This window comes from Melospiza georgiana, chromosome 2 (genome assembly GCF_028018845.1).
Source record: "Melospiza georgiana isolate bMelGeo1 chromosome 2, bMelGeo1.pri, whole genome shotgun sequence".
Taxonomy (NCBI): domain Eukaryota; kingdom Metazoa; phylum Chordata; class Aves; order Passeriformes; family Passerellidae; genus Melospiza; species Melospiza georgiana.
In genome coordinates this window covers 105,030,772-105,054,044 of record NC_080431.1, presented here as the reverse complement: position 1 = coordinate 105,054,044, position 23,273 = coordinate 105,030,772, and the positions used below count along the sequence as shown (strand labels likewise).

At 40.5% G+C, this 23,273-nt stretch overlaps 1 protein-coding gene across 3 annotated transcripts in view; it reads left to right on the top strand.

The window, feature by feature from the left end:
• The window catches only part of SH3KBP1 (SH3 domain containing kinase binding protein 1), a 213,125-nt gene that overhangs the window by 7,132 nt on the left and 182,720 nt on the right, over window positions 1-23,273 (top strand). For 2 of the 3 annotated variants that reach the window (XM_058045216.1, XM_058045215.1), the window contains exon 2: window positions 17,735-17,892. In XM_058045216.1, the coding sequence (XP_057901199.1) occupies window positions 17,735-17,892 (158 nt within the window). Of the gene's footprint in view, window positions 1-17,734; window positions 17,893-23,273 lie in introns of those variants that run through there. The other variant, XM_058045217.1, reaches the window with a different exon arrangement.

Genomic DNA, 23,273 nt, shown 5'->3' with positions numbered 1-23,273 from the left:
TAGCAGCAGTATCAGAATATAAGTGCACACATAAAGAACTTTTCATTATTGAGCCAATTGTAAAGCATTCTTTGAGAACTTCCATGTCAGGTTTAAGTTAAATATGTTCTCTATCTGTGGCTGCTGATTCATCCTCACCACTGGCAAAAAAATCATTTTTCATACTCTGGTAACTTGGCAGAGTTGATTTTTTTTCCTGATAGGCTTGTGCAGCATTGAAAATTTTCTGTCCTTGTGACAGATATAAAACTGGCAAGCAGCAAGACCTCAGCTTAATTTTTCAGTGTTTTTCTCATTCCTGCTGTTCTTTTGGTGAGGTCTCACTGAGCTCTTATTGAGCTGTTAGTGCTCCTCTATTTCCCACTGTCAAAGGGCACACCAGATTCCAAACTGTGCCCAGGAAAAGATGCCTTTATTTAGAGGTTTTGTTATGGCAAGGTTTAAAAAACTTCTTTGCTGTTAAATTTGGACCATTTATAAAAAAATGTTTTAGCTTTGGCCTTGTGCTTCCAAATATAGGGATTAGTGGCTTACTTTGGAAGAGTTTTGATGCTTATTTATAAACAGTATTTGAATGTTGATGAAGATTGACTACTGCAGTACTTTTCTTTTTCGTGATTCATTTCTTATGAACATTTATTTATTGTCATCAACAGCTTTATGGAAAAATATCCTATGAAAGCATTTCACCCCAGACAAGACCACCTTAATTTCCCATGAAATAGCCTGGTACTATTTCAATTTCATTGAAATTGCAGAACGGCCAGTTTCATTGAATACAACTATCCAACTTTTCTGCTTAATGATTACATTAAAGAAACCCTCAAAAGTTTACACAAGGCAGCCAACATACCTCAGACAACTCCTAAAAAAAAAAAAAGGAAATAATTCTAACCCTGGAGGAACCTGACTGTTTCCATCAGACTTTAAATGGTTGGGTGAGAGGAAGGGATGGAGAAATGAGTGCAGAGAGTGGAACCCTTGAGAGCCTTGCCTTGAATGCACAATCCTGCAGTTTGTGACAGTGGGAATTGCTGAACACCTGAGAGTGAGCAGCAGTGCTTCCAGGCAGGTCCTGCTGGCAGGGAAGACAAAATTGCACCATGGTAGTAAGGAATCGCAGGCCTGGTAGTAAGAAATGCTTGTAACTTCACTCATTAATAAAATGAAAAAAAATAAATTAGTTCCAGGAGAGTAAAAAAAAGTCTACAAATTTATAAACCCTCATTATATTAAAGATTTTTTGATGGCATGTGCTACACCTTATTATTTGATTTTAATTTTTGTTCAGAGAAACATCAGGGTTCCAACAGTTGTGGAGAACACCAGTTTGAAAGCTTACAAGCTTTTCCTTTTTTATATCTGTATTTTTAGATTGCATGTGGGAAAGACAAGGTTCATTGCTATGCAATCTTGAAATCCAGATTTGGTTCTGACTTAAATATTGATGTTGAAGTTAAACAGTTAAACCTCTTTAGTAGATCTGAAGTTTGATACACTTCTGTGCTTTTGTTGCATTTGTTTAATGAAAATGGTAACAATTAAGTTTCATCTCATTTTAAGGTTCTTAGCCATTTGCTGAACTGAGCTGATCATGTAACTAGTTCAGTTGTTAATCTCAGTCTGATAGGAGATTACTTTTAATCTTGATTCATTGCTAATTGCTGTGTCCTGAATGTTGGAAATGTGTTCTTTGTAGCTATTTTTGTTAGTGACTTGAGCAACAAAGTTAATTTTCCAGGTGACAAAAACCTGAGTATTTTGTGGTTTTCGTTGGCTTTTAAGTAGTTACCTTATAGATTTGGCCAGCTCCTCAGTTGCCTCTTTCTTTGTTGCTTCTTTCTCTGTAAGTCTGGTAGATCACAGTGGGTCAAGTTTATCTATCTGTATAGAACTGCTCCAACATCGTAGAGGTAACATGTGGTTAATTAAGGGATTTGTGTGTCTGGTTCATCCAGGCTAGTTAACTGCTATTTTATTGATGGGAGGTTTGCTTAATAAGCAAAATCCTTCTCTGACTTCTTCCTTGCTTGACTAAATGTGTGCTGAAAAGAGATTTATCCTTGAATGGCCAGCTAATTTGTATAAGTAAGATCAGCTCTTTCTTTTGCAAGAAACAACCTTTCAACTGGGAGAGAAATCTTCCTGCTGCTGTTATCTTTGGTTATGATTGTTTTTAATGTTCATCTTCCTGGACAGCTGCTATTTCCTCCTCCATCTAGTAATCTCTTTTAAAATGGAAAAGATCTTTATTTTCTTTGAAACTTAATACAAAAGCCCCTTGTATCTGCTGCTCGTTTCATTCATCAAACACCTTTATTCAGCTTCATTTGAAAACAGTAGAAATACACTTGTCAGTTTTCCTTTGACCACTGAGGTCAGTTTGAATGCTCTTTGTTCTGTCAGCTCACAGCGCCCTTCAGAATTGCTCACTCTGATTTGCATTAACCATGCTACTTATTTTAAAGGCCACCATTTCTGTGTATGAAGCACCTATAAATAGTGTTTTTGATTAGGGACATCTCAATTATCTGACTGTGGTTTGTGGAAGATTAAGATAAGATACCTTCTAGTTCATGATGAACTATCTTCTGTCAATTCAAAATTGTCTGCACTGGTTCTGGAGTCATGAGACATCTATTAATATGTATTCCTCTGCAGTGTATTTGATAGTTTGTTCACAGTTGTGGAGAAAACATTCTTGTTTGTTCCTGTGTGTTTCTCATTCCTTCACCTCATTCTGTCAGAAAGCAGTTGCACCTCTTCTCATCACTTACAGAAGTAAATGGATGCTTCTTTCCCTTTGTAAGTTGTGCTGTTTTGTTGCTTTGGGTTCATGTGTTGTGGTGCTTTTTGATTCTTAGAGTGTTTTTTTTTTCTTTTAAAAATAAATCTACATTACAGTTTCTCAGCTGTTTCTCAGGAAAGATGCTCTTCAGTCTTTTTTTTTTTTTTTTCTGTTCACATACCTGGTGCTCTGTCATCCCATGTTTTCATATGCACTTCCTTCAAATTCATCTTTCTTTCTTTGACCTGTGTATCAAATGTACTGCTTCCCTTTTTAGAAAGCTTTCTTATGTATTTCACCTAGAGTCTCAAGATTCCCTAAATTAAGATGCAAAGATATACAGAACTCTGAAGGCAATCTGGTGTAGAATACAGCACAATTGTAGGTGATCCTTTATGTATTTTATTTGAAATTAGACAGAAGAAAGCTTTGGCTGGAATCCCATAAATATGATGTCAAGAAGGAAAGGGACTGACTATCTTTTAGAGACTATTGCTTTAATCTGCAAAGATTTTTCAAAGTTGAAATTGCTACCCTGGAATAATGCTGAGGTGTGTGTTGCACATGGTGTTTTGCCAGCCACGTTTTTGAAATTTTCTGATGGAAGAGTGATGCCTATGGTATGTGGAGTAAAACAGGTTGTAGAAGTTGGCAAAGCCACAAATCAGATTGTGAAGTTCCAATTTTTTTTTTTTTTTTAATTTGGAGAACTTTAAAGCAGGATGTTGCTATTTTAAGTAGAATTTCAGTTCCTGTCTGTTCAAGTCAGTCAGTGTCTCTCTTGAACCAAAAACAAGGAGCTGATGTAAATGCAGCCTTGTAGGCAGAGAAACTGGATGTAAGAAACACTCTTTGCCTCTCCAGACCCTCTGAAATCTACAATTAGTTTTGGCTTCCCATTTCCTTCACTCTAAGAACCTGTACCACTCGAAACCAGGGAAGGTCATTAAGGGGATAAAGTTCAGGAAACTTTTCCTTAGATGGAAAAGTAGAGCTGTCTCATTAGCCTTGGAAGAAGTGCTCAAGGTAGAAAACATTCAGTGACCGCCTTATTGCTGTCCTCTCCTGTTCTCTTGGTTGCATGGTTTTTCCTGCCTGCTGCCTCCTGGGTGCTGTAGAGAGATTCTGTGCCAGCACCTGAGGAAGTTCTATCTGTCTTGAGGAGAATCTGTGCTGTTGTTACTTCCTTGGCCACACACTTTGTTCTGTTCCAGACAGTACCAGTGCTGGTTACTGGGGGTGGATGAGAGGAGCAGGCTGTCAGAAGAATAACAGCCTATAAAACAATGGGGTTTATTGCCTCTGTTTGTTTCCTTGGGTCCCACAAAACCATCCTGCTGCTTTCTCCCCCTTTCCCCCCCATCCTCAGTGCAGCAATGGGTTCTTCTGTCTAAATGCTGACTGTTGTTTGTGCTTTCACTCTGCGAGCAGCTCTGCTGAGCATTCCCATTCAGGCAGCACAGAGTGGCTCAGATTCCCTTCTGGAACAAGGCTATCATCGGGTCACAAGCTGTTCTGGCTCATGATGAAAGCCAGGGATAAACTTTCAGATGTACTTCTTTGGCTGCGTCAGGTTTTGCTTTCAGGATTGTTCTTCTGAGGAGGAGCTCTGTGTAGGGTCTCCCTTTTGGAGGTTTGTTCTCATTGTAAGAGTTACAGAGGATCCCTTGGAAGGAAGTGTTTTTTCAGGTGGAAGAGACTTCTTGAGACATTTAACCTGCTACCAGAGATACCTGTTGAAAGAGCTGTGTCTTCTAATTGCAGCATAATCTCTGCTTTCTGAAAGGCTTTGCCTTGTTCAAAACCAAGAGAATTTTTCAAAGAGAAAAATAAACTAAAAAAATGTTAATGCAAGTGCTTCATTGCCCAGGCCTACCATGGTCACATGGGATTTTGAAAAGCACCATTAAAACAAAACATACCAGCTAATGCCTCTGATGTGGATTTTTGTTCATAAAAGAAAAAAAGTTACTTTGTGAATTCCATTTATTGTGACATCCAAAAAACATTACCTGCAGAAACTGATTTGAGCTGAGAAAACAGAGGCATTAAAGATACCATCAAAAACTTATTACTCCAGAATTGCATCCTGAAATCTAAAATTGAAAGTTTTTTGATGCACATAAGCTGACACATGTTATCTGATATAGTAGTGAAGTTTATTTGCCCAAGGATTGTCTGGAACTTGTGAATTCATATATGCAGTAATTTCTAAAGCAGCATTTTTTTTCTCAGTCCTATTGTTCTTACCACAGTTTGAAGGAGAATAATAGAACCTGATGTTAAAAGAGAAGATGCTAAGGGTCATGAGCAGCACTTTCATGATATTTCTTTATTAATCAAGAAAATATTATATTGATAGGTTTTAAAGGTGTTCTTTTAGCCACATGTGTCCTTTCTCCAAATATTCCCGCACTGCCTTCCATTGGTGCTCACATAATTGAGGAAGTTTGGTGGTTGCTGGCTTAGTGGAGATGGCTTAATGCTAGTGTGTAGATGTTGTTTTGGACCATAGTGATGAAATGCAAATTTCCCATCACCTGAGCTCTTATACTTAGGGCTGTGAGCCCCAGTACACACACACAGAAGTTAGAGCTCCTGTAATGCCCAATAGTCCATTGCACAATAGCTGTGTCCTTTAATTTCACTTATAAATTATGAAACTATGAGAAGTTATGAGAAGTTCCATACTGGGCCTGACCTTCCTCTGAATGTGAAGTTTTGTAGCTTGAAATGCTTGGATTTATGTGAGAGGTTAGAAAGAAAAAAGCTGATTATTTCTGCTCTCCATCCAGCCCAGCTCCTCGCTGTTGCACAGTGCATGTCTCTGTAACAGTTTATTGTGCATCAGTTAAAACACAGCACTGGCTTGTAGTCCTAGCATTTGACAGGTGGAATCAGAAAAGTTGCTGCTGGGGTAAATATTTTGTAACTGCTGTCTTAAAAATGATAGAATTCCATTGAACTGAGGGAAAACAACATAACTTTGAAATTGTTATAAGACACGGTGTTTGTCTGCAGCTGGCATCACACAGCAAAAGACTCAGACTGTAGCATAGTCTGAGGATTTTGGCTATATCAGGCTACTGCTGCCAGCAATCTCTTGCAGAAACTGCCACTTCCAAAAGCAAGAATACCTCAACAGGATGTATCTGTGCACCACTTTTCAGTCTGGTTCCTTAATGTAACACCATTTTTATGAGCACTTCCAGCAAATGTGGCTGAGATGCAGAGGAGTATGTTGTATTCTCCCCATCCTCCTCCTGTGCAAAAGGGTTGCTACTTTTGGCAAAGACGTGTGGTGATAGTAACAGCTTAGGCATCTAGTGAAATCCTCCAAGCTCCTCTGAGATCATGTTCATAATCACATTCATGCTTCTCTCTGATGTTAATGAGATGAGGTGGATGCTGCTGGTGTAGAAGCTCAGAGTTTTAACGAATGCTATCCATCGCACAATATGAAGACTGTGAACCACTTGTTGATCACAATCTCTGCTCATCTTCCTGAGGGTTAAATGATGCTACATCATCTCTGAAAAGGTGCTTATTCCTTGTCTTTTTAATTTTTTATTCATTTGTCTTTTCACCTCAGTACCATCCATCAACATCTATAAGTATTATGAAGGCAATTTTGGGACTAGAATACTGGGCTAGTACTTGGGAGTAATTTAACACAGCACTTACTATCATGGCATCACTTACTATCATGGCATCAGCTTTTGTATCCTGTTTACTTTATATGGTGATACATCCATTTGGTAGCAGTTCTCATGAATTTAGCCAAGTGGTAGTTTTATAAATAGTTCTGGGTGTATTTAGCTGTTATCTCTCCTTTTTGTTCTGAAGAAGTATCATATCCTTCCTATGTCCTCTCAGTTGTCTGAGAATGAGATTTAGAAACTGCAAGAGTAGAGAAGCATTACTAACAAGTTTGTTTGAAGACATAGTTTGTCAAATGGGACTTATTTGTCTTTTACCTTAAGTACTCTTCTCCTTTTCTGTTTTTCTCAGCAGTGGGTATAATAATTTACGGTGTTCAGAACTTGGAATTGTTTTTATATTGGAGGAGGCAGGAACTCACATCAAGATGATAACGTTAAATGTTTTCCTCTGAATTTAATGTCTTCCACTACTTCTGAATGGGTCCTTGTGTCCTTTCTAAGGGAAAGAGCAATTCCAAAGTTGAACAGCTCTCAATACACTTTTGCCTCTGAGAAGCACTAATTTTCTTTAGTTACAGGTTAACACAATGCACGTTGTCTGCAAACTTGACAATGTGAATTTAAAGTAGGTTTGTTTGTGCATGCCGTGTGCATTGGGAACAAATGCTGTAGTTGAGAGGCACTTTGGCTAGATAGAACCAAAGCATTACATTAAAATTAGTCTCTTTCAGTTGCAAAAATGTGATTTGAGTAGTTTGTTGTCCAAGGCAGAAAGACCATTTTGCCTGCAGGAAAAGATCAATTAATTCATGGAATAGAAATGTTTCCTCTGACTGACAGCCACATGAATGCCAAAGTATCTATGCAATCTCAGTATTTCTAAACAGTTAAGGAGACTCATCCCAATAAAGTCTAACATGTATTATTGGATCCAAAGTGGTATTAAGAGAGAATATAGATGTTACTGCTGCCACCTGGAATTACCACAGTGATCTTTCCTTGTTTACTCCACAGTTACATGTGCAAGGTTTCTGGTGTTCAGATGTGCTTTGGCATATTGCATAGAAAGTTTGTATCAGAGATACGGTGTGACACTATGAATTCACTTAGAGGCAACTACTATGATAGGCTTAGGAAAAAAATTAAATTCATAGTGTTTCCTAGAAATACCTACCTAAAGTAGTTTACTACAGACTTGCTATGAGATGTATATTTTGTGTGAAAAGGACCTACATAAATACAAAAATACACTGACTTACTGTTGTTCTTCACCTGACTGTAAATGTGAGATTTTTTCAATGGATTGTGGTCATACTAAGTGGCTTAGCTGGAATATAAAGTATTTCTTGTCCTACTGGGTGATTTCCACTCAAATAACTGTGTGTTTGTTTGTTCTAAAAACTGGAACCAAGCACACCTCTTTGAACAACAGAAAACTAGCTCTCTTCTTTCCTTGGAGGACAGCTCAGGTGTTCTGTCAGCTGGAGTGGCTTCAGCCCTGCTGCTGCCCAGAGAGGAGCCACATCAGGACAGTGCCAGGCCAGGTGCTCCCTGTCCTGTGGGTTGGGGTCCTCTGGCAGCTCCTCTGTTGTGTGCCTGTGTGTGACTGTGCATTCACACCTCAGAGCTTCCCCCAGTGCTTCCCACCTGCCCTGAGCTCTCTGTGGCTCCCTGGGCTGTCCCAGGCGCAGCTGGGGAGGATTTGTGGCTGCCACAAGGAGGGACCCCGGGCAATCTGATTTGGGTGCCCCTTCTGTGGCTGCTCTGCCCTTTGAGCAGTGATGCAGTGAAGGTGCTATTCTAGGATGTGACCTTTAGCTCCCCCTCCATTGTTTGCAAAGGGGAAATAGGAAATCTAATGTAAACTGAAGGCTGTTGTCTAAGTGGAGGAGCTGCTGTTTATCATGTAGCATGAATTTAACATCTTGAAGATTAAATAGTACTGCTTTTCCTTCTGATATTGATTTTTCCTTCCCCTACAGCTTTTCTTTTTCATGAAGTGAAACCCTTGCAAATACTTTTAGCAGGGTCTACTATTCCTGCTAGGATTGCAAAAGAAAAATGTTAAAAGTTGAGCAAAGTTTGGAACTAATTTTTCGAGGAAATTATGGATCTTGCTTTTGCAATCAAGTAGAAACAAAATGTTGAAGTTATTTTTTTTGTGCCACAGACATGCTGCAAAACTAACAGCTCAAGCTTTCTTAAAAATCCCAGTTGTAATTTACATTTAAGCTGTAAAGTCAGAGGTATATTGGTATTTAACCAATTTTTTTACGAGGCTTTTCCATTTTGGGAGAATGATGACTCCAAGGCCTGTTCAGTGACTCATTCCTTCATCTCATATTATAAAGTGTAGTGACATTGAGAGAGTTGAATCTTTATAAACTATGGATTATTTTGTTCTCTGGTAGAAGAGCCACATCAGACTTAATATGGATCTGTTTTCCTTCTCTTCTCTCAGTCCCATCTGTACCACAGCATCCCCCATGTGACTGGGCTGCCAGCTGCTCAGTGCTCTTAGAGTGAAGCAAAGAGTGGCCTTGTAGGGCATATTTGGTCTTCAGACCTTGTGGCCCTCCAGGTCTAGTTTAGGAAACCAGCATTATTGAATGTAATGTAGTTTGGGTTTTGGTTGGAGGGCTTTTTTTGTGGTTTTTATTTTTCCTTTCCTGTGATTTCCCTTTTTCTTTCTTTCCATATCTTTTTCTTTTGGTTTTGATTTTGGTCTTTGTTGTTTGTTTGGGTGGGTTTTTCTTGGTTTTTTTTTTGGTTTGTTTGTTTGGGTCTTTACGGTTTTTGATTGTTTGTTTGTTTGTGTTTTTTAAATTTAAGTTCAGATTGTTCAGTCATGCTTTGCTGTTTGGTCTAATAAAAGATATTGATTTTTTTTCTCTCCTGGTGGTTCCTAATATTTCACTAAGAGTTTTATTGCAACCTGTCATAGAGCAAAAAAGTATGCCCATATGTGGTATTCACATGCCCTCTGAACAGAGAGAGATTTAGCTTTCTCAGGATTTCTCGTGAGAGAAGCTGTGAGAGAAGCAGAGAAAAGAGTAATCAAAGCAATTCTTATCTCATTTGCTGCTCCTGTGTTTGTGCCCATGTGGAATGTGTTCTGGAGATTGTTTACCCGAGGTGGTTCCTTGATTGGGTTCTGGTGATGGTGTTTTGGATTCATTGGCCAATTGGATCCACATGTGTGTGTGTGTGTGAGGACTCTGGGGCAGAGTCACAGGTTTTCTAGTTAGTTAGTGACAGTTCTTTTTAGTGTGATATAGTTCTAGTATAATATAGTATAATAAAGTAATTAATTAGCCATTTGATATCATGGAGTTCTGCACATCGCCCTTCCCGCCCGTTGGGTACCTTAGCACTGATACCCCTCAGCTCTCAAAGTGTGCTGGGCTCACCCGTTTGTACCCAGGCGTCTCAGATAGAGCAGCACATTTGAAGAAGACCTTGTCTGTGAAGTTGAGGCAGATGGAATTCAATGGTCAGATTTTCAACCTGTTGTAAGATGTTATCTTCATGCAAAAGCATGATGCACTCTCTTCTCGGGAAATGCAATTTGAGCTTTGACTGGAGGCTTGAATGCAGAATATTTGCAGGTAGTCTGTCTGGTTTCTGTTGTGGCTTTTTTTGGGTAAGCCAATGCAACAAGCATGTTTATCTTTCATATGAAGCTGAGTGGCTTGGAAATGTGAAAACATAAAAATTACAGCTCTTAACTCCTTGACTGCCATGTCTAACTGTATTTACTCACTTTAATGTCTACATTCGGGTGTGAAAGCAGACTGTTGCAGAAGGTGGTGCTGCCATATGGATGCTGTTACTTGGGTGGAATAGTGCCAAAGAGGTTAATAACATTTCCATTGTGCCTACACACTTCAGATGTCTCACAAGAAACTGATTTAATAGCATAGTTTTTGTTGCACAGCAGCAAATCTCTGTTTCTTTTTCTTTATATTTTCTTGCTTAGAAAGGCACTGTACAATAACTGAAAATAGAATAAACAGAAGACATTTCTGTCTTCAAGTATTGGTAGCATTATTAAAGAAATTCTTACTAGGTCAGTTCAAGAAATTAGATTTTACTTATAATTTAAAATGTGGCAAGGAAACAAACTAAACAGTAGGAAAAATATTTGTAATTATCACTAAAATAATTTCACCTGTGTGTGCAAGACTAATTTGTGGAATGAATGAATGAATGGTAGGACTGTAGGACCAGTTAAACTTATAATCAACAGGTGTTTTTCTAGGTGTGCTTTTTAAAAATACAGCTGCTAGGTTGCATTTCAATGCCTGGTTCATATCATTAGCAATTCAAATTGTGCATTTTAAATCCAAACCACTAAGCATTAAATGAAAAAAAAACTTTGTCCCTGACATTGCAGTAATGAGTTGTACTGTGCCAGTCTCCAGCGGGGCTCTTAATAACTACCTTTGATTCTATTTCATGAGTTTTTATGTTACAATTTGGATTGATGCTAATACAGGACTAGGAATGGCTGATTTTGTTGGCATGAGAATAAATGTTCTCCTTGTAGATCAAAATAACTGAATTGCTTTTGATATTGAATTTCATTCCTAATGTACAAAATGCCTTTTTCTAACAGAAAGAGTAGCTAGAGTAGCTGGCTGGGGCAGGTTTGACTTTCAGGCATCATGAGTTACAATAATTTGAAGAAAATTTCTCTAAAAAGAGAAACCAGATCTGCCTGTCCCAGTTTTGCCCGTTTATTTTTCTCTTGGCTTGAAATGGATTTGAGTTTTGGCTGTTAATGCAACAATCTGTTTACCTTGGCAGAACTGGGCCTAAGACCAGCCTTTGTTGGTTAACAAATAACATTAATTTGAGCTCACTGTCCAAGGAGTGTTTTCTCACATCATGAATCATTGTGAAAACTGGGACCCAGTTTTAGTCCAGTTCCTGAGGAGAAATCTAGCACAGCACTTCAGGAATCAGGTATGTTGTTCTTACAGATGTGAAGCACAACTCTGATCTGCTTTTTCGTAACAAACCTGGATCAGTGCTGTCTCTAGTATCAGTCCAGTTTCCATGAAGACTAAGTTTCAGCTCAAAAGAAACAAAAAATATTAAGTTTGAGTGGCAGAATGAATTTTTCAGAGCGCAGTTTGAGGAGGTGCTGTGATTTAGCATGCTTTAGAAAATGAGTTTGATTTAAAAACTGCAACTGCAAGAACCCAACAATTGTAGAGCACTTTTGCCTGCCTTGTGCTCTTCAAACCTCAGTACTGTGATAAATGAGAATTTTGAGTGGTCTCAGAAGTACCTTCCCATCAGTTTGTCACAATTCTGCACATTTGTTAGGTGTACTCTTATTCTCTTTCCATACTGTGCTATTGGTTTCCTTTGAAGAGTTCATAAACATCTCGATTGTGTGGTCTCACTTTGGTGACTCATATGTCTCTGACTGCTTACACACACTTATGTTCCAGTAATCAAATTGTCTGAGAGGAGGCAGATTTTAAAAATATTTATATGTGTTTTTTAAGAAGTGGAAACTTTTATAGACAGAGAAAAGCCTGAACAGTGAAGGGTTGGGGTTTTCTGTTTGTTTAAACAAACTTTCAGTAAAACAAAAGTGATTGAACAGCTGCTGTCTGTATGTGAACTAGTGCAAACTTCAAAGAGTTAACTCCAGTGCCTCCAGCCTACCCAAGCCACTGCAGAGTCAGGTCAACAGCCCCATTCTACGTTTTGGTGCCTCAACTTAAGAGAGAGAACATAATTAATAAGAAAACTGTCGGTAATCATGTCATTTTTGCAGCCTTCTCTTAGAAAACTGCAAGAACAGCAACAGGTTCTAGAACTCTTGAAAAATATGGGACTTAGAGAGTGGGAGAGTTGTTTGTCTTCCTTCATTATGTCTTGCTGCAGTCTGAATGCTGAGGAGTGTTTGAAGAATCAGTGGTTGGAGCCAGCCTGAATCCCTGCTGCATTGTCATCTCCCCTTACAGCTCTCTGCCCACCTCCTAGCTGCTCAGGAAGAGCAAGGCACTATGTAATTGCACTCACTGCAAAATCAGAATAGGATTTTAAAGCTTCCTAAGCAGGGAGGAGAAATGACTTGACACACACAAAAAGCTTTGAGTCCTGAAAGCAAGGACGTCCTAGTAGGCTGCTTAAAAATGAAGATACAGGACCTTGCTTTCAAAATTCTTTCCTGGGGTTCAACCAAACTGGAAATACCCTGCTGAATAGTCTAAATTTTGCCTTTTCTGAGGCACAGTCCTGTTGTGTTCTGTGGAGATAAAAATTTTCATTGATGTTTGTACCTTGCTGCCTCTGCTTGAATCCAGTAGTCTTTGGAGAGCTATTGTGTAAATACAGCTTCTGATCCAAATGCACTGGTTGGTCTGGGGTAAACTGTATGTATGTATATGTGTGTGTGTATATATATACACACACACACACACACACACATATATATATAAATATATGGATAATATTAATGCTAGTTTAGGGACTCTAGTTCATATATTAGAAATATGTGTAAATATTTGTTAGTTGGCTGAACTCAGAGGGTTGGGCTTTCCAGCTCTTCAGGTCCCTGAGGTTTCAAGAGCCCAAACCTACAACTTTCCTGAATAAAGGGCAGTTGGAGTCTGTGCCTCTTGGGGTGGGTTTAGAGACTCCCAGAATGGCAAACCTGAAAACATGAATTTATAATTTCTGATGCCAGGAGGAAGGTTCCTGCTCCACCTCAAGATCTGAAATTTAAAGAACAGATTCAATACTTTTGTAGGTGATGGGGATCTGGGTGCTCAGTCCAGTGAAGCACCCAAGCTGGTAAATCTGAGCCATGCAGAAGCACCAGGAGAAAGTGGGAAGTGATAACAGTAGGGAAATTCCCTGCTGTGAGTGTTGTAGACTCCCATCTGCTGACCTGACCTGACCTGACCTCATCTAGGGAGGCTTGTTGCCTGCCAGGGTCTGGAACACTGTGGTAAAACTGCCAGAGCTTGTCTGGCTTCACACCACTGCTCCTGCTGCTCTCCCATGTAGGTTTGTGATACCACCTGAAGGGATCTGAAATCATCAGCTGTGACTCTGTGGTTCTGGGGTGATGACCAGGAGTGTGGGAGCCTGGCTGGATTCTCCTTGGTCCTTTGGGTGAGAGCAAAGTGCATTAGGATGAGTGGAGAGATCTTGTGGGTAAGCTGGTTTCATAGTTGGTGTCAGCAACAGAATTCTACTTTTAGAATAATGAGGGTCTTTTTGAGGATTGTTTGGAAAAGATGGGATTCACTTGACTGAGGCAAAAGCATCTCTGCTAACTCTCTTATGAGCAAGTGGTGGACCAGGCTGGCAAACAAAATGTGATACAAACAATGGAGACCTTGTAATGAAAAAAATCAGGACTGATGGGGGCCTTTCCCAAGCATACCCATATAAACAAGGAAGTGCTTTTCAGAATGACAGGGAAAACTCTGCTACTCTTTCTGGGAAGTGAGCACAGCTGAAATGTCTGTGTTCTCATGCAGACAGCATGGAATGCAAAGAAGAGGAATTATCTGTCTGTATGCAGTTTTAGAGTTAGGATTTCATTGGGATTGCGAAGATGCAATAGGACAGCTCATATTCCATCACCCTGATATCTGCTGGAGGGATAGTGGAGCTTGTTAATGTGCTGGGTTGGGTGTGAGCAGTTCAGGAGGTTTCTGGAGTGTGTTGTCTACTGGATGTCATACCTGCAAACAATGAACTGTTTGGGGCTCTGGAGGCTGAGGGCAGCCTTGGTGGCACTGACCAGGAGATGATAAAGTTCAGGATCCAGAGGTGGGGGGGGGGGGGGATAGGCAGAGAGGAGGGTGGCAACCCTGGACTTGAAGAGGAAAGACTTTGGCCTGTTCAGGACTCTGAAACCAGTAGAAAAGTCCAGGGCAAAGTAAACTTTCCCTCAGTGGAAGAGAATCAGGTTAGGGAATATTTAAACAAACTGGTCACATGCAAAGCCATGGCCCTGGTGTGGTATGTCCTGAGGGAGCTAAATGACACTGGGAGATCCCTCTTGATGGTCTTCAAAAAGTCACTGTGATTAGGAGAGGTTCATTAAAACCAGAAGAATGCACCTCCTGTCTTCAGGAAGAGCGAGAACCTCATTTATTTTCATGAAAACTACAGAGTGATCAGCCCCATGTGAACCATTGGAAGATGATGGAAGAAATAATCCTGGAGGCCATTTCCAAACACATGAAGGACAAGAAGACAGTTGGGAGTAGTCAGTGTGGATTTATGGAAGGGAAATCATGTCTGAGCAATCTGTTAGACTTCTACCATAAAAACTTGGTAGAGTGAATGTTGTTTATGCTGACTTGAGCAAAGCTTTTGTCACTGTCTCCCATAACTTGACAAACTGAGGAGGGGCAGTACAGGTGAGTGGGAAAAAGTGTCAGAAATGGCAGCCCCAAAGGGCAGCAGGAGCTCCAGCTGCAGGCTGGTCCCTGGCAGTGGTGCCCCAGGGGTGGGAGATGGGGCTGGTGCTGCTCAGTGTGTGCAGGGATGAGCAGGAGCACAGGGCACAGAGGAGTCTGAGCAGGCTGCAGGTGCTGCAAAGCCAGCAGGTGTTGGACTCCCCAGAGGGTTGTGCTGCCATGTGTAGAGGCCTTTAGAGGCTGGAGAAAGGGGCTGAGAGGATGCTCATGAGCAGAGGGAAATGCCAAGTGCTGCAGCTGGAGAGGAACAGCCCCAGGCAGGAGCAGAGGCTGTGGCTGGGGGTGTGGGGAGCAGCTTTGTGGAGAAGGGCCCAGGGGTGCTGGTGGCCATGAGGCAGAGCACGAGGCAGCAGCGTGGGCCTGTGCAGGGGCAGCTGCTGGCTCCCTGGGCTGCTTTAGGCACAGTGCTGGGAGCAGGAGGATCCTTCTGCCCTCTCCTTCCTGCTGAGGCACCTGTGGAGTTGTGTGCCCAGTTCTGGGTTCTGAGGTACAAGGGAGAGATGGAGAGAGCAGAGTGAGTCCTGTGCAGGGCCATGAAGGTGGTTGAGGGATTGGAGCCTGTGACGTGTGGGGAAGGTCTGAAAGAGATGGGGCTGTTCAGTCTGGAGAAGAGAAGGCTCAGGATGATATTATTGACGTATCTGAAAGCATTTTTAATCTTAAGGGTGATCAAACACTGGAATTTCCATCCTTTGAGATACTCAGAACTTGGCTGCAAAAGGCCCTGAGCAATCTGTGCTTTGGCTGTTTCTGCATTGTTAGGGGATTGGTCTACAGAGGTGTCTTCCAACCTCAAAAACTGTGATTTAGGCAGTGGTTAGTGGTTTGTACTGCAGGTGCAAGCTGATAATAAATGAAGTACCACCGGGGGCTGTCCTGGAACTTCTTCAGTCTGTCTCAATCGAGTACCGGAGAAGGCAGTGGAGTGCTCTCTCCTCATATCTGTGATTTCTACCAAATTGGTGGAACAGTTCATGTGTTAAAAAGTGAAGGAACCTGAATCTAGAAGAGCTTTGATTGTCTAGCTTGGAGAAGAGAAACTGGGAGGTCCTAATAGCAGCCTTACAAAGCTTACAAGTAGCTTATCAAGAAGAAGGAGTTATTGCCCTGCAGTGGAGGGTGGGCAACAAGACCAGTGGGTGAAAACTGATACAAGAAAGGTTTTCTCTCTACAGTCTGTTGGAGCCTTTTTCCCAGTCAAGCAGTGGAGTAGATTCTACTGCATGCCCTACCTGCCTCTGTAGGAGGAGGTTGGAGGATTTCAAGACCCATGTGGCAAAGCCCTGAGTAACCTGGTTTGACCTCACAGCTGGTCCTGCTTTGAACAGAAAGCTGAACTAGAGATGTGAAGTCCCTCTCAGCCTGAATGACTCTGATTTTTCAGCTAAGTTTCACTGATAAATTTTTCATGTTCTGTTTGCCTGTCAGCTTACAGTGTGTGGTGCCAGTCTTTCTCTTTTGCTGTTCATTATGTAGTTTAGCAGGCCTCCTGTAAACTGGTTTTACAATGGTTTTTGACTTCACTGATGAAGTAATAGAGGAATATTTTAAGCCATAAACTTGTGGCTGGTGTGTATCCAAAAGTCAGAACACTGCTTTAGCTATGACTTGCAGGCTCTGGAGGAGGGATGGAGATATTCAGCATTGTGACTGTGACATTTTGGGGGTGGAAAGAAGTAACTCTGCTTTCCTGTCAACTTAATTCAGCTTAGTATGCAGGGTTTGTTATTCAGGCAGAACCTTTTTGCTGCCTGTGGTGCAATGGTTGGCTTTGCTTTTGCAGGCTAGAGCTTGCAGGGTTACATGGCACAGTCATTTGTGCAGAAAGCAGATGCCTGATACTATTTCTCACTTTGCTGTTTCAATGGTTGAAGTGCTGTTTGGTGGGAAGGCTTGGGATGGGCTTTTCCACTGAAAAAAGCAGGAATAAATTTTAGAGATCTGGCTGTCCAGACCTCACCAATCTGGCCAGTAAATGTTTGCTGAACCACTAAATATAACTATGGCTTCCATGTTGAGTACCCCAGGTGTGTTATTTTTGATTCTCTGAAGGAATTTTTCTGTCTTTATGACACCCTTAATTCTCTAAAGAGACTTCCTTGTGTGTATGGTTTCAAAAGATGGGGTGACTTCTTGGGAAAAGACAGACATATCATGTAATGTAGCAAGTTTATAATGCTTATAACTCTGATAACAGACATTCAGAGCTTAATTCTTTGATGCATAATCACAAGTGAAAGTAAATCTTCTCTCTTCAATGAAACCCTATGAGGACATGTTCATGTGACAAAGCTTTGCATTTCTATATAAACAGCAGTGAAAATCATCATGATGAAAAAAATTCTTGTTAAATATATTTTAGGTTGATAGTGATGTATTTAGCAAGGTAGTTGCAGTGGCTTGGGATGCTTATAAATTTGAGAAACTTTACATATTTATTTCCATATAAAATAAAATGCTTTGAAAGCCCTGTAAACAAAAGGTAAAACTTTGTCCAAGAAACAAAAATAAACTTTGTAATGCTGCCAGAATTAATATTGGTGAAGCATCACAAATTGATTTCCTTTAAAAAATAAAGAAAAAGGCATGTTTCCTTAACCATGATGGGTTTCTTGTGTGTTCTTTCACTTTAGCCTCTCTTCTAGCAGGTACCCACAGATCATTACCATTGCATGGTGCCTCTTTGATGTACTCTATTGGTTAAGCTGAATATATTACTTTCACTGAGAATATATGATTGCATTGGTGTTTTCTTATGCCTCTGAAAGCCAGGAAAGCTTAAATGTAGTCAATAATTGTGCCTGTGTGTGTTTCTCTTTTAGTGGAGGCGATAGTGGAGTTTGACTACAAAGCTCAACACGATGATGAGCTGACAATCACTGTCGGTGACATAATCACCAATATCAAGAAAGATGACGGAGGCTGGTGGGAAGGACAGCTCAAAGGCAGAAGAGGTTTGTTCCCTGACAACTTTGTAAGAGTGAGTACAAAGTGGAACTGTTCTTGTATTGTGTGTATAAGTTAAATGTACTGTGCTGTTCAGGCTAAATATCAGCCTTTATGTCATAATATCTCTTATATTCAAAACCATAATATTTTGCATATACACATGTATTGTGTATAGACATATATTGCATATATATAATGCAATGTTCTATTGAGACAATGTTACAAAGAAAAGATTACTTGCTTTGCAAAGACAAGCTGAAAATAAAAGAAGCTACACCTACATTTCTCTGGTGTTCAGTGAAAATACTTGACTTTGTGGTCTGAGAACAAACTGGTTATTCTAGAACTTATAAACCATTGTATTTTAAATATTTTGTCTTCTCTGTAACAGATGCTGCTTTTCCCAAGTGTTTTCTTAGGTTTTATAGAATTTTTTTTTGGTGAATATTTATTCCTGGCTAAAATAGTTGAGAATAATTAGATTTCTCCATACAGTTCCCTATAAAAACCTTTTAAAAAAGATTAATTTGTATTCACTTAATATATCAAATAACTTGCAGTAATCCTTGTTTTAGGACAACCATTCATAGGTTTGGAAAGAAATCATAATTTTTACTGAGCATCCGTGTTTGCACACATATGTCTGCACATGTGAAGCCAGCTATCAGAACCTCTGGGCCTCCTTGATTTGTCATTGCAGACCTAGGCTGTTAATTTCCATAAGTCTCCATAAACCTGGCTCTCCGCTATGGCAAAGAGAGCAAGAACTACAATAATTTACAAAGATTTTATGTTAATCTTTTAGTACAGCTTCTGAGGAGCTTTGGTACTTTCACTTTTCTAAGGGTATAAGCGTTTTTTTTTTTCAAGTTCTTCTAACTGTGTGAGCCTGTTGTGTGTGTGGGCATACGGACCCAATGAAGTAATTTCATTTTGCTTCCCTAGTGCTGCCTGTGTCCAGGTCGCTGGGGGAAGTGTCTGGCTGTGATCTCAGTCAGCCCATAGCAGGGGCTGTGGGGTGGACAGGGAGCCTCAGGGGATCAGCACACACCCTGTCCTTGCTCCTGACATTGGAGAGAGACAGCAGCTCTGTGTGTGTCAGGCAGCAAAGACGAGGAGCAAGACAGTGCCTCAGTGAGATGAGAGGGCACAGTGGAGGACAATGAATAATCTGGTTTTTACTTATCTCTGAAAATACACGCTTTGAGCTAGGGGAAGAAACTGTTTTCGTATTCATTGTGTATTGGTAATATTTTTCTGCTTGAACTTTGGTGAAGTGAACTGTGTGACAAATGCAGACTTCCTCTGGGCTTTTTCCTGGCTGATATTTTAAATTTGCTGCTGATTTTAGGAGGTGTTTGATTTAGTGTTCTAAACAAAAGCAGCCTATGAATGTCTGCTATGGGAATATAATAATCTAAAGATTTGTAAGTTGGCACCATTAATACCTAATTTTAAGGCCTCTTTTTCCCAAAATTACTTCACACTGTGGCATCCTGTCACATAATTGAAATATAAATAGCTTTTTCTTAATACAAAGTTCTAAAACAACAGTAAATGGTTTAGGTTTTGTCTTCTCATGAAATACCACTCCCTGCTCTTTCCTTCCTGCCTTTTTTTTTTTATCAACATCCAGGGCTGTTTTCTAAACAAGTAAAAACCACATTGTGTTCAAGCTGAGGATGAGGAAGAATTCAAAGTCGAAGATGTTTTTGGTAGCCAATCATTTTCTCTCTAAACTAGGTAAGATGTTTAGAGAGAAACACACTGTAAGATACACACTTTAAGTAGAATTAGTTTATGAATCTCTTGAGTGAAAACTTTCATTTTTCTTGTTTTCCTTGTGTAAATCTCCTAGATGGAGAGATATAGTCAAAATAGCAGTCCTGTTAGAAAGCTTGTTGAGCATAATCACTCCGCCTAGTAAGAGTAATTGTGAATTTCTCTTGATTATGGAAATTTTTTTAACAAGTGAATGCAGTCAGATCGTGCCCCATTGGCAAAGTGTGTGTCAACAAAGTAATAGAGAAGCTGGCAAAAAGGGATGCTACAGACAAGTAATGGACATGAACGCTACTCCAAATTCCTATTTCTTGTGAAAATTGGTTCTAGGTGTAGTTGAGACAGTCATTCTTGAAGTACTTTGCATTCCACCTTCAAGAGGTAGGATTAATTTCTTATGGAGAAGAGCTTTTTCTCCCTGTGGTATTATTTTCTTTTGAATAAATTCATTATGATGTTCCAAATAAACTGTTGGAGTTTGCAAAAAATTGAATGTTTGGGCTGGAATGAAATAATGGAATTAACACTGTAAAGAGTACTGGGTGGTTTCTGTCAACATTTTTGCACAGATTCTAGAAGTCAAGTTTGGAAGAAAAGAAGTAGAAATCAGAAATAGAAAAATTAGAGAAATGCAACATATTGGAATGTTTATGAAAATACATTTATTTGAAGTGTTACTTAAGAAATAAATCCGCCGTATTTTTCAAGGGAATTTGAAATAGGTCGTGAATATGCAAAAGATTTTTGGAGTTGCCTGTAGTAAAAGCATCTTTAAATTTCTTGGAATAAATGCGAATTATGAGACCATAGAAGAGGCGTTATCTGAAGACAGATGTGAGACAGAAAGAGGAAAGGGGAGGTAGCAGTGATATACGTGAAGTACATACGCAGTTATTTTTTTTTCAAGGGACTTTCTCTACGAAGTTGTAGCAGAGGTGCTTCCTGTTCTTGAATCTACAAAACAACTGCTTTGAATTTTTTGTGTATTTATACATATAGCGACGAAAAAAGACGGATTCATACCCTTCTTAGGCTCTGAAACTCAACATGCAAGGCGTAACAGAAAAGGTATTTGACATTTGTTTTCTGTTTCTTTTTCCATTACCTAGTAGTTTGTGGCGATGGCCGCTCGAAAGATTTTGAGGAAAAGTTTGTTGAGAAATATGAGAAAAATCTTTGGTGTCTCTTCAAGCTCTAGCTTACCTCTGTCAACACTTGATAGATCCCTTCTTTTGTTAGAGAAAATGGTGCTGAATGTATCGTAAGAGATGTACAAAAGTGTATCTGGTTGTTGTCTTCTGTTTTCTTTCAGTTTTTCAGCAGAGAAATAGAAGTAGGAATGGAGAATTACGTACTGTTCCTGGTGTCTGTTTTGATTCTCAGTTATGCAGCTGACAAAGCGGAGGCATCAGGTGTGATTGCAGTGTTGATCATTTATATGATATAAAGTTGGTTTTCGATGTCTTTCTAGCTTGAAAACTTCAACTTGAAATCCATGCTCTGCAGTGTAAAGCTGTTTGTAAGTGTGGCGGCGTCTGAGACAGACTTTGCTGATGGCGGATGGAGATGTAGAAAGCAGGAAACTGGTGCACAGCCATGCTTGCTGGCTTGAGTTTTCAAAGTCAATTCTGTGTGGGATTGAATAGTGTTACACTGGCAAACTGAATCTGCTGCATGTAGCAACCTGAAAGCTTCTCTGTACTCCAGAGGACTTGCCAATATTACTAGCAGAGTTGGAGAGGTAAATTTATCTCAAGCAGGAAGTGTAGTGTAGTTGATTTTGGAATTCTGGTGTATAGCTTTTGTTTTAGAATCAGTGAAACAGGGCAGGGATTTGTGTAACTGTACTGCTGCCTCGGGTCAGAAAAGCAATCTGGATTTCTTGTTATGCAAGCAGAATACCATCTTTAAATAGTGCACATTAGTTGTAGGACGTCAAAGATGTTCATGCTGAATCATGGTACAGATCCTTATCTGTTCCTTGTTATTTAATTTTCTTCTGTGTATTTGTTTGTTTTTATCACAATCAGCCAGAGGTTGTGGAGGGACTGTGAGTGATTTCTTGATGAGACCCTTGTGCTTGTTACACAACCCTACCTATCTCTGTTCATGCTTTCATAAAACATAAAAAGGTCCTGTGCACATGCACGGGCCCTTTGCAGCTGAGGTTTGTCTCCTGGGTAGGAAAAGAGAATATTTCCCATGTCTGAGAACACTTTGGTTCTGCTTGGTACCCACCAGGGCAGAGAGCTGACCAACTCCTGCTGTCCTTCCCTGCTGCTTTGCCTCAGCCTTTTGCAGTCTCTGGCACTCTGGGACTCCCTGCCCTACAAACCCCCTTGCTCTGGGGTTTGCAGGCTCTTAGGGCCTCCACTGCCCTCCTCAGCAGCCTGAGTACTGCCAGGTAAGTGATGTCAGGGTCAGCTTTGCCTCAGTAGCTACCTGTCATGGGTTCAGTCCCCACACAGGCCATTCACTCAAGAGCTGGACTCAATCCTTATGGGTCCCTTCCAACTCAGAATATTCCATGATTCTGGGAAAGTTGTGGCTTTAGCAGAGGCACTGAGGTTATATGCAGACTAGGGAAATTATTTCTGTCGGTACCTAAAAAGATAACTTGCTTTTTGGGTCAGTGAATTGTTATGCTGGGGTACTTTTGATTTGGTTTTTTGGTGTTCTTTGTTTTTTCTTCTTTTTACACACTTGGCAGGAATTTGCGGTTCAATTAATAAGCTTTTTCTTTTGTTGTTTTTGGAAATCTTACTAGAATATTGTCTACATATTTGTTTTCAGGAATTGTTTTAGATTGTGGGATCCTAACTGAATGAGACTCAGGAGTGCTAACTTCTTATTCCAGGTTTTGGGTATGGCTGTTAAACTTGCTATACTTATGGTGAAATGCAAGGAAATATAATAGTATGAAAAGGTTGTCTCTGAGGTTTTGTTCCCGTCAACAGCGATCAAGATTTTATGAGGAGAAAACTAACATCACAGGCTGTAATTATTTATTATTGCCATTGTAATTACTCTTACAATGATGAAAGCAAAACTAGCAAAACAAAATCTTTCCCCCTTTTCCAGCCCATCTCCTCACAAAGACACGGATTGACCAAGACTGTCTTGTGCCAGTCAATAATCTGTGGCTTGGCTGTGTTCTCTGTTCTGAGGGAGCTGAGCACAGAGCAATGGCAGCACTTGGGGCTGTCCTGGGTGCCCAAGGCGTGGTGACAAACGATGTCACACCTCAACCTGTTCGTCAGCATTCAGAGCAGGTGAGGGAGCTCCAGGGAGGCAGCTGCCTGGGTGCTTGGCCTGGCAGTGATCTGCAGCTCCCTGGCAGCGAGGGAGGCTCCTTCCCCTGGCTGTGTGGGGAGCTGGAGCTGTTCCCAGGCGGATGGACGCGCGCTCGGGGCAGGCAGCAGCACGGATGGAGCCCGTGCGTTCACCAGGGGGGCAGCGAGGGCTTGGCTGGCCTGGGGTGACCACTCTGCTGGATGTGTTTTGATGGCAGGCTTAGAAGGGAGGGGTTTCTCAGGGGAGTGTGGGGGTGTGGAAAAGAGGAAAAATGGTGGTGGTTTGGATCTGTCAGCTGCTGGATGTTGTGTGGGAATTTTATGAAGTAGGTGAAAG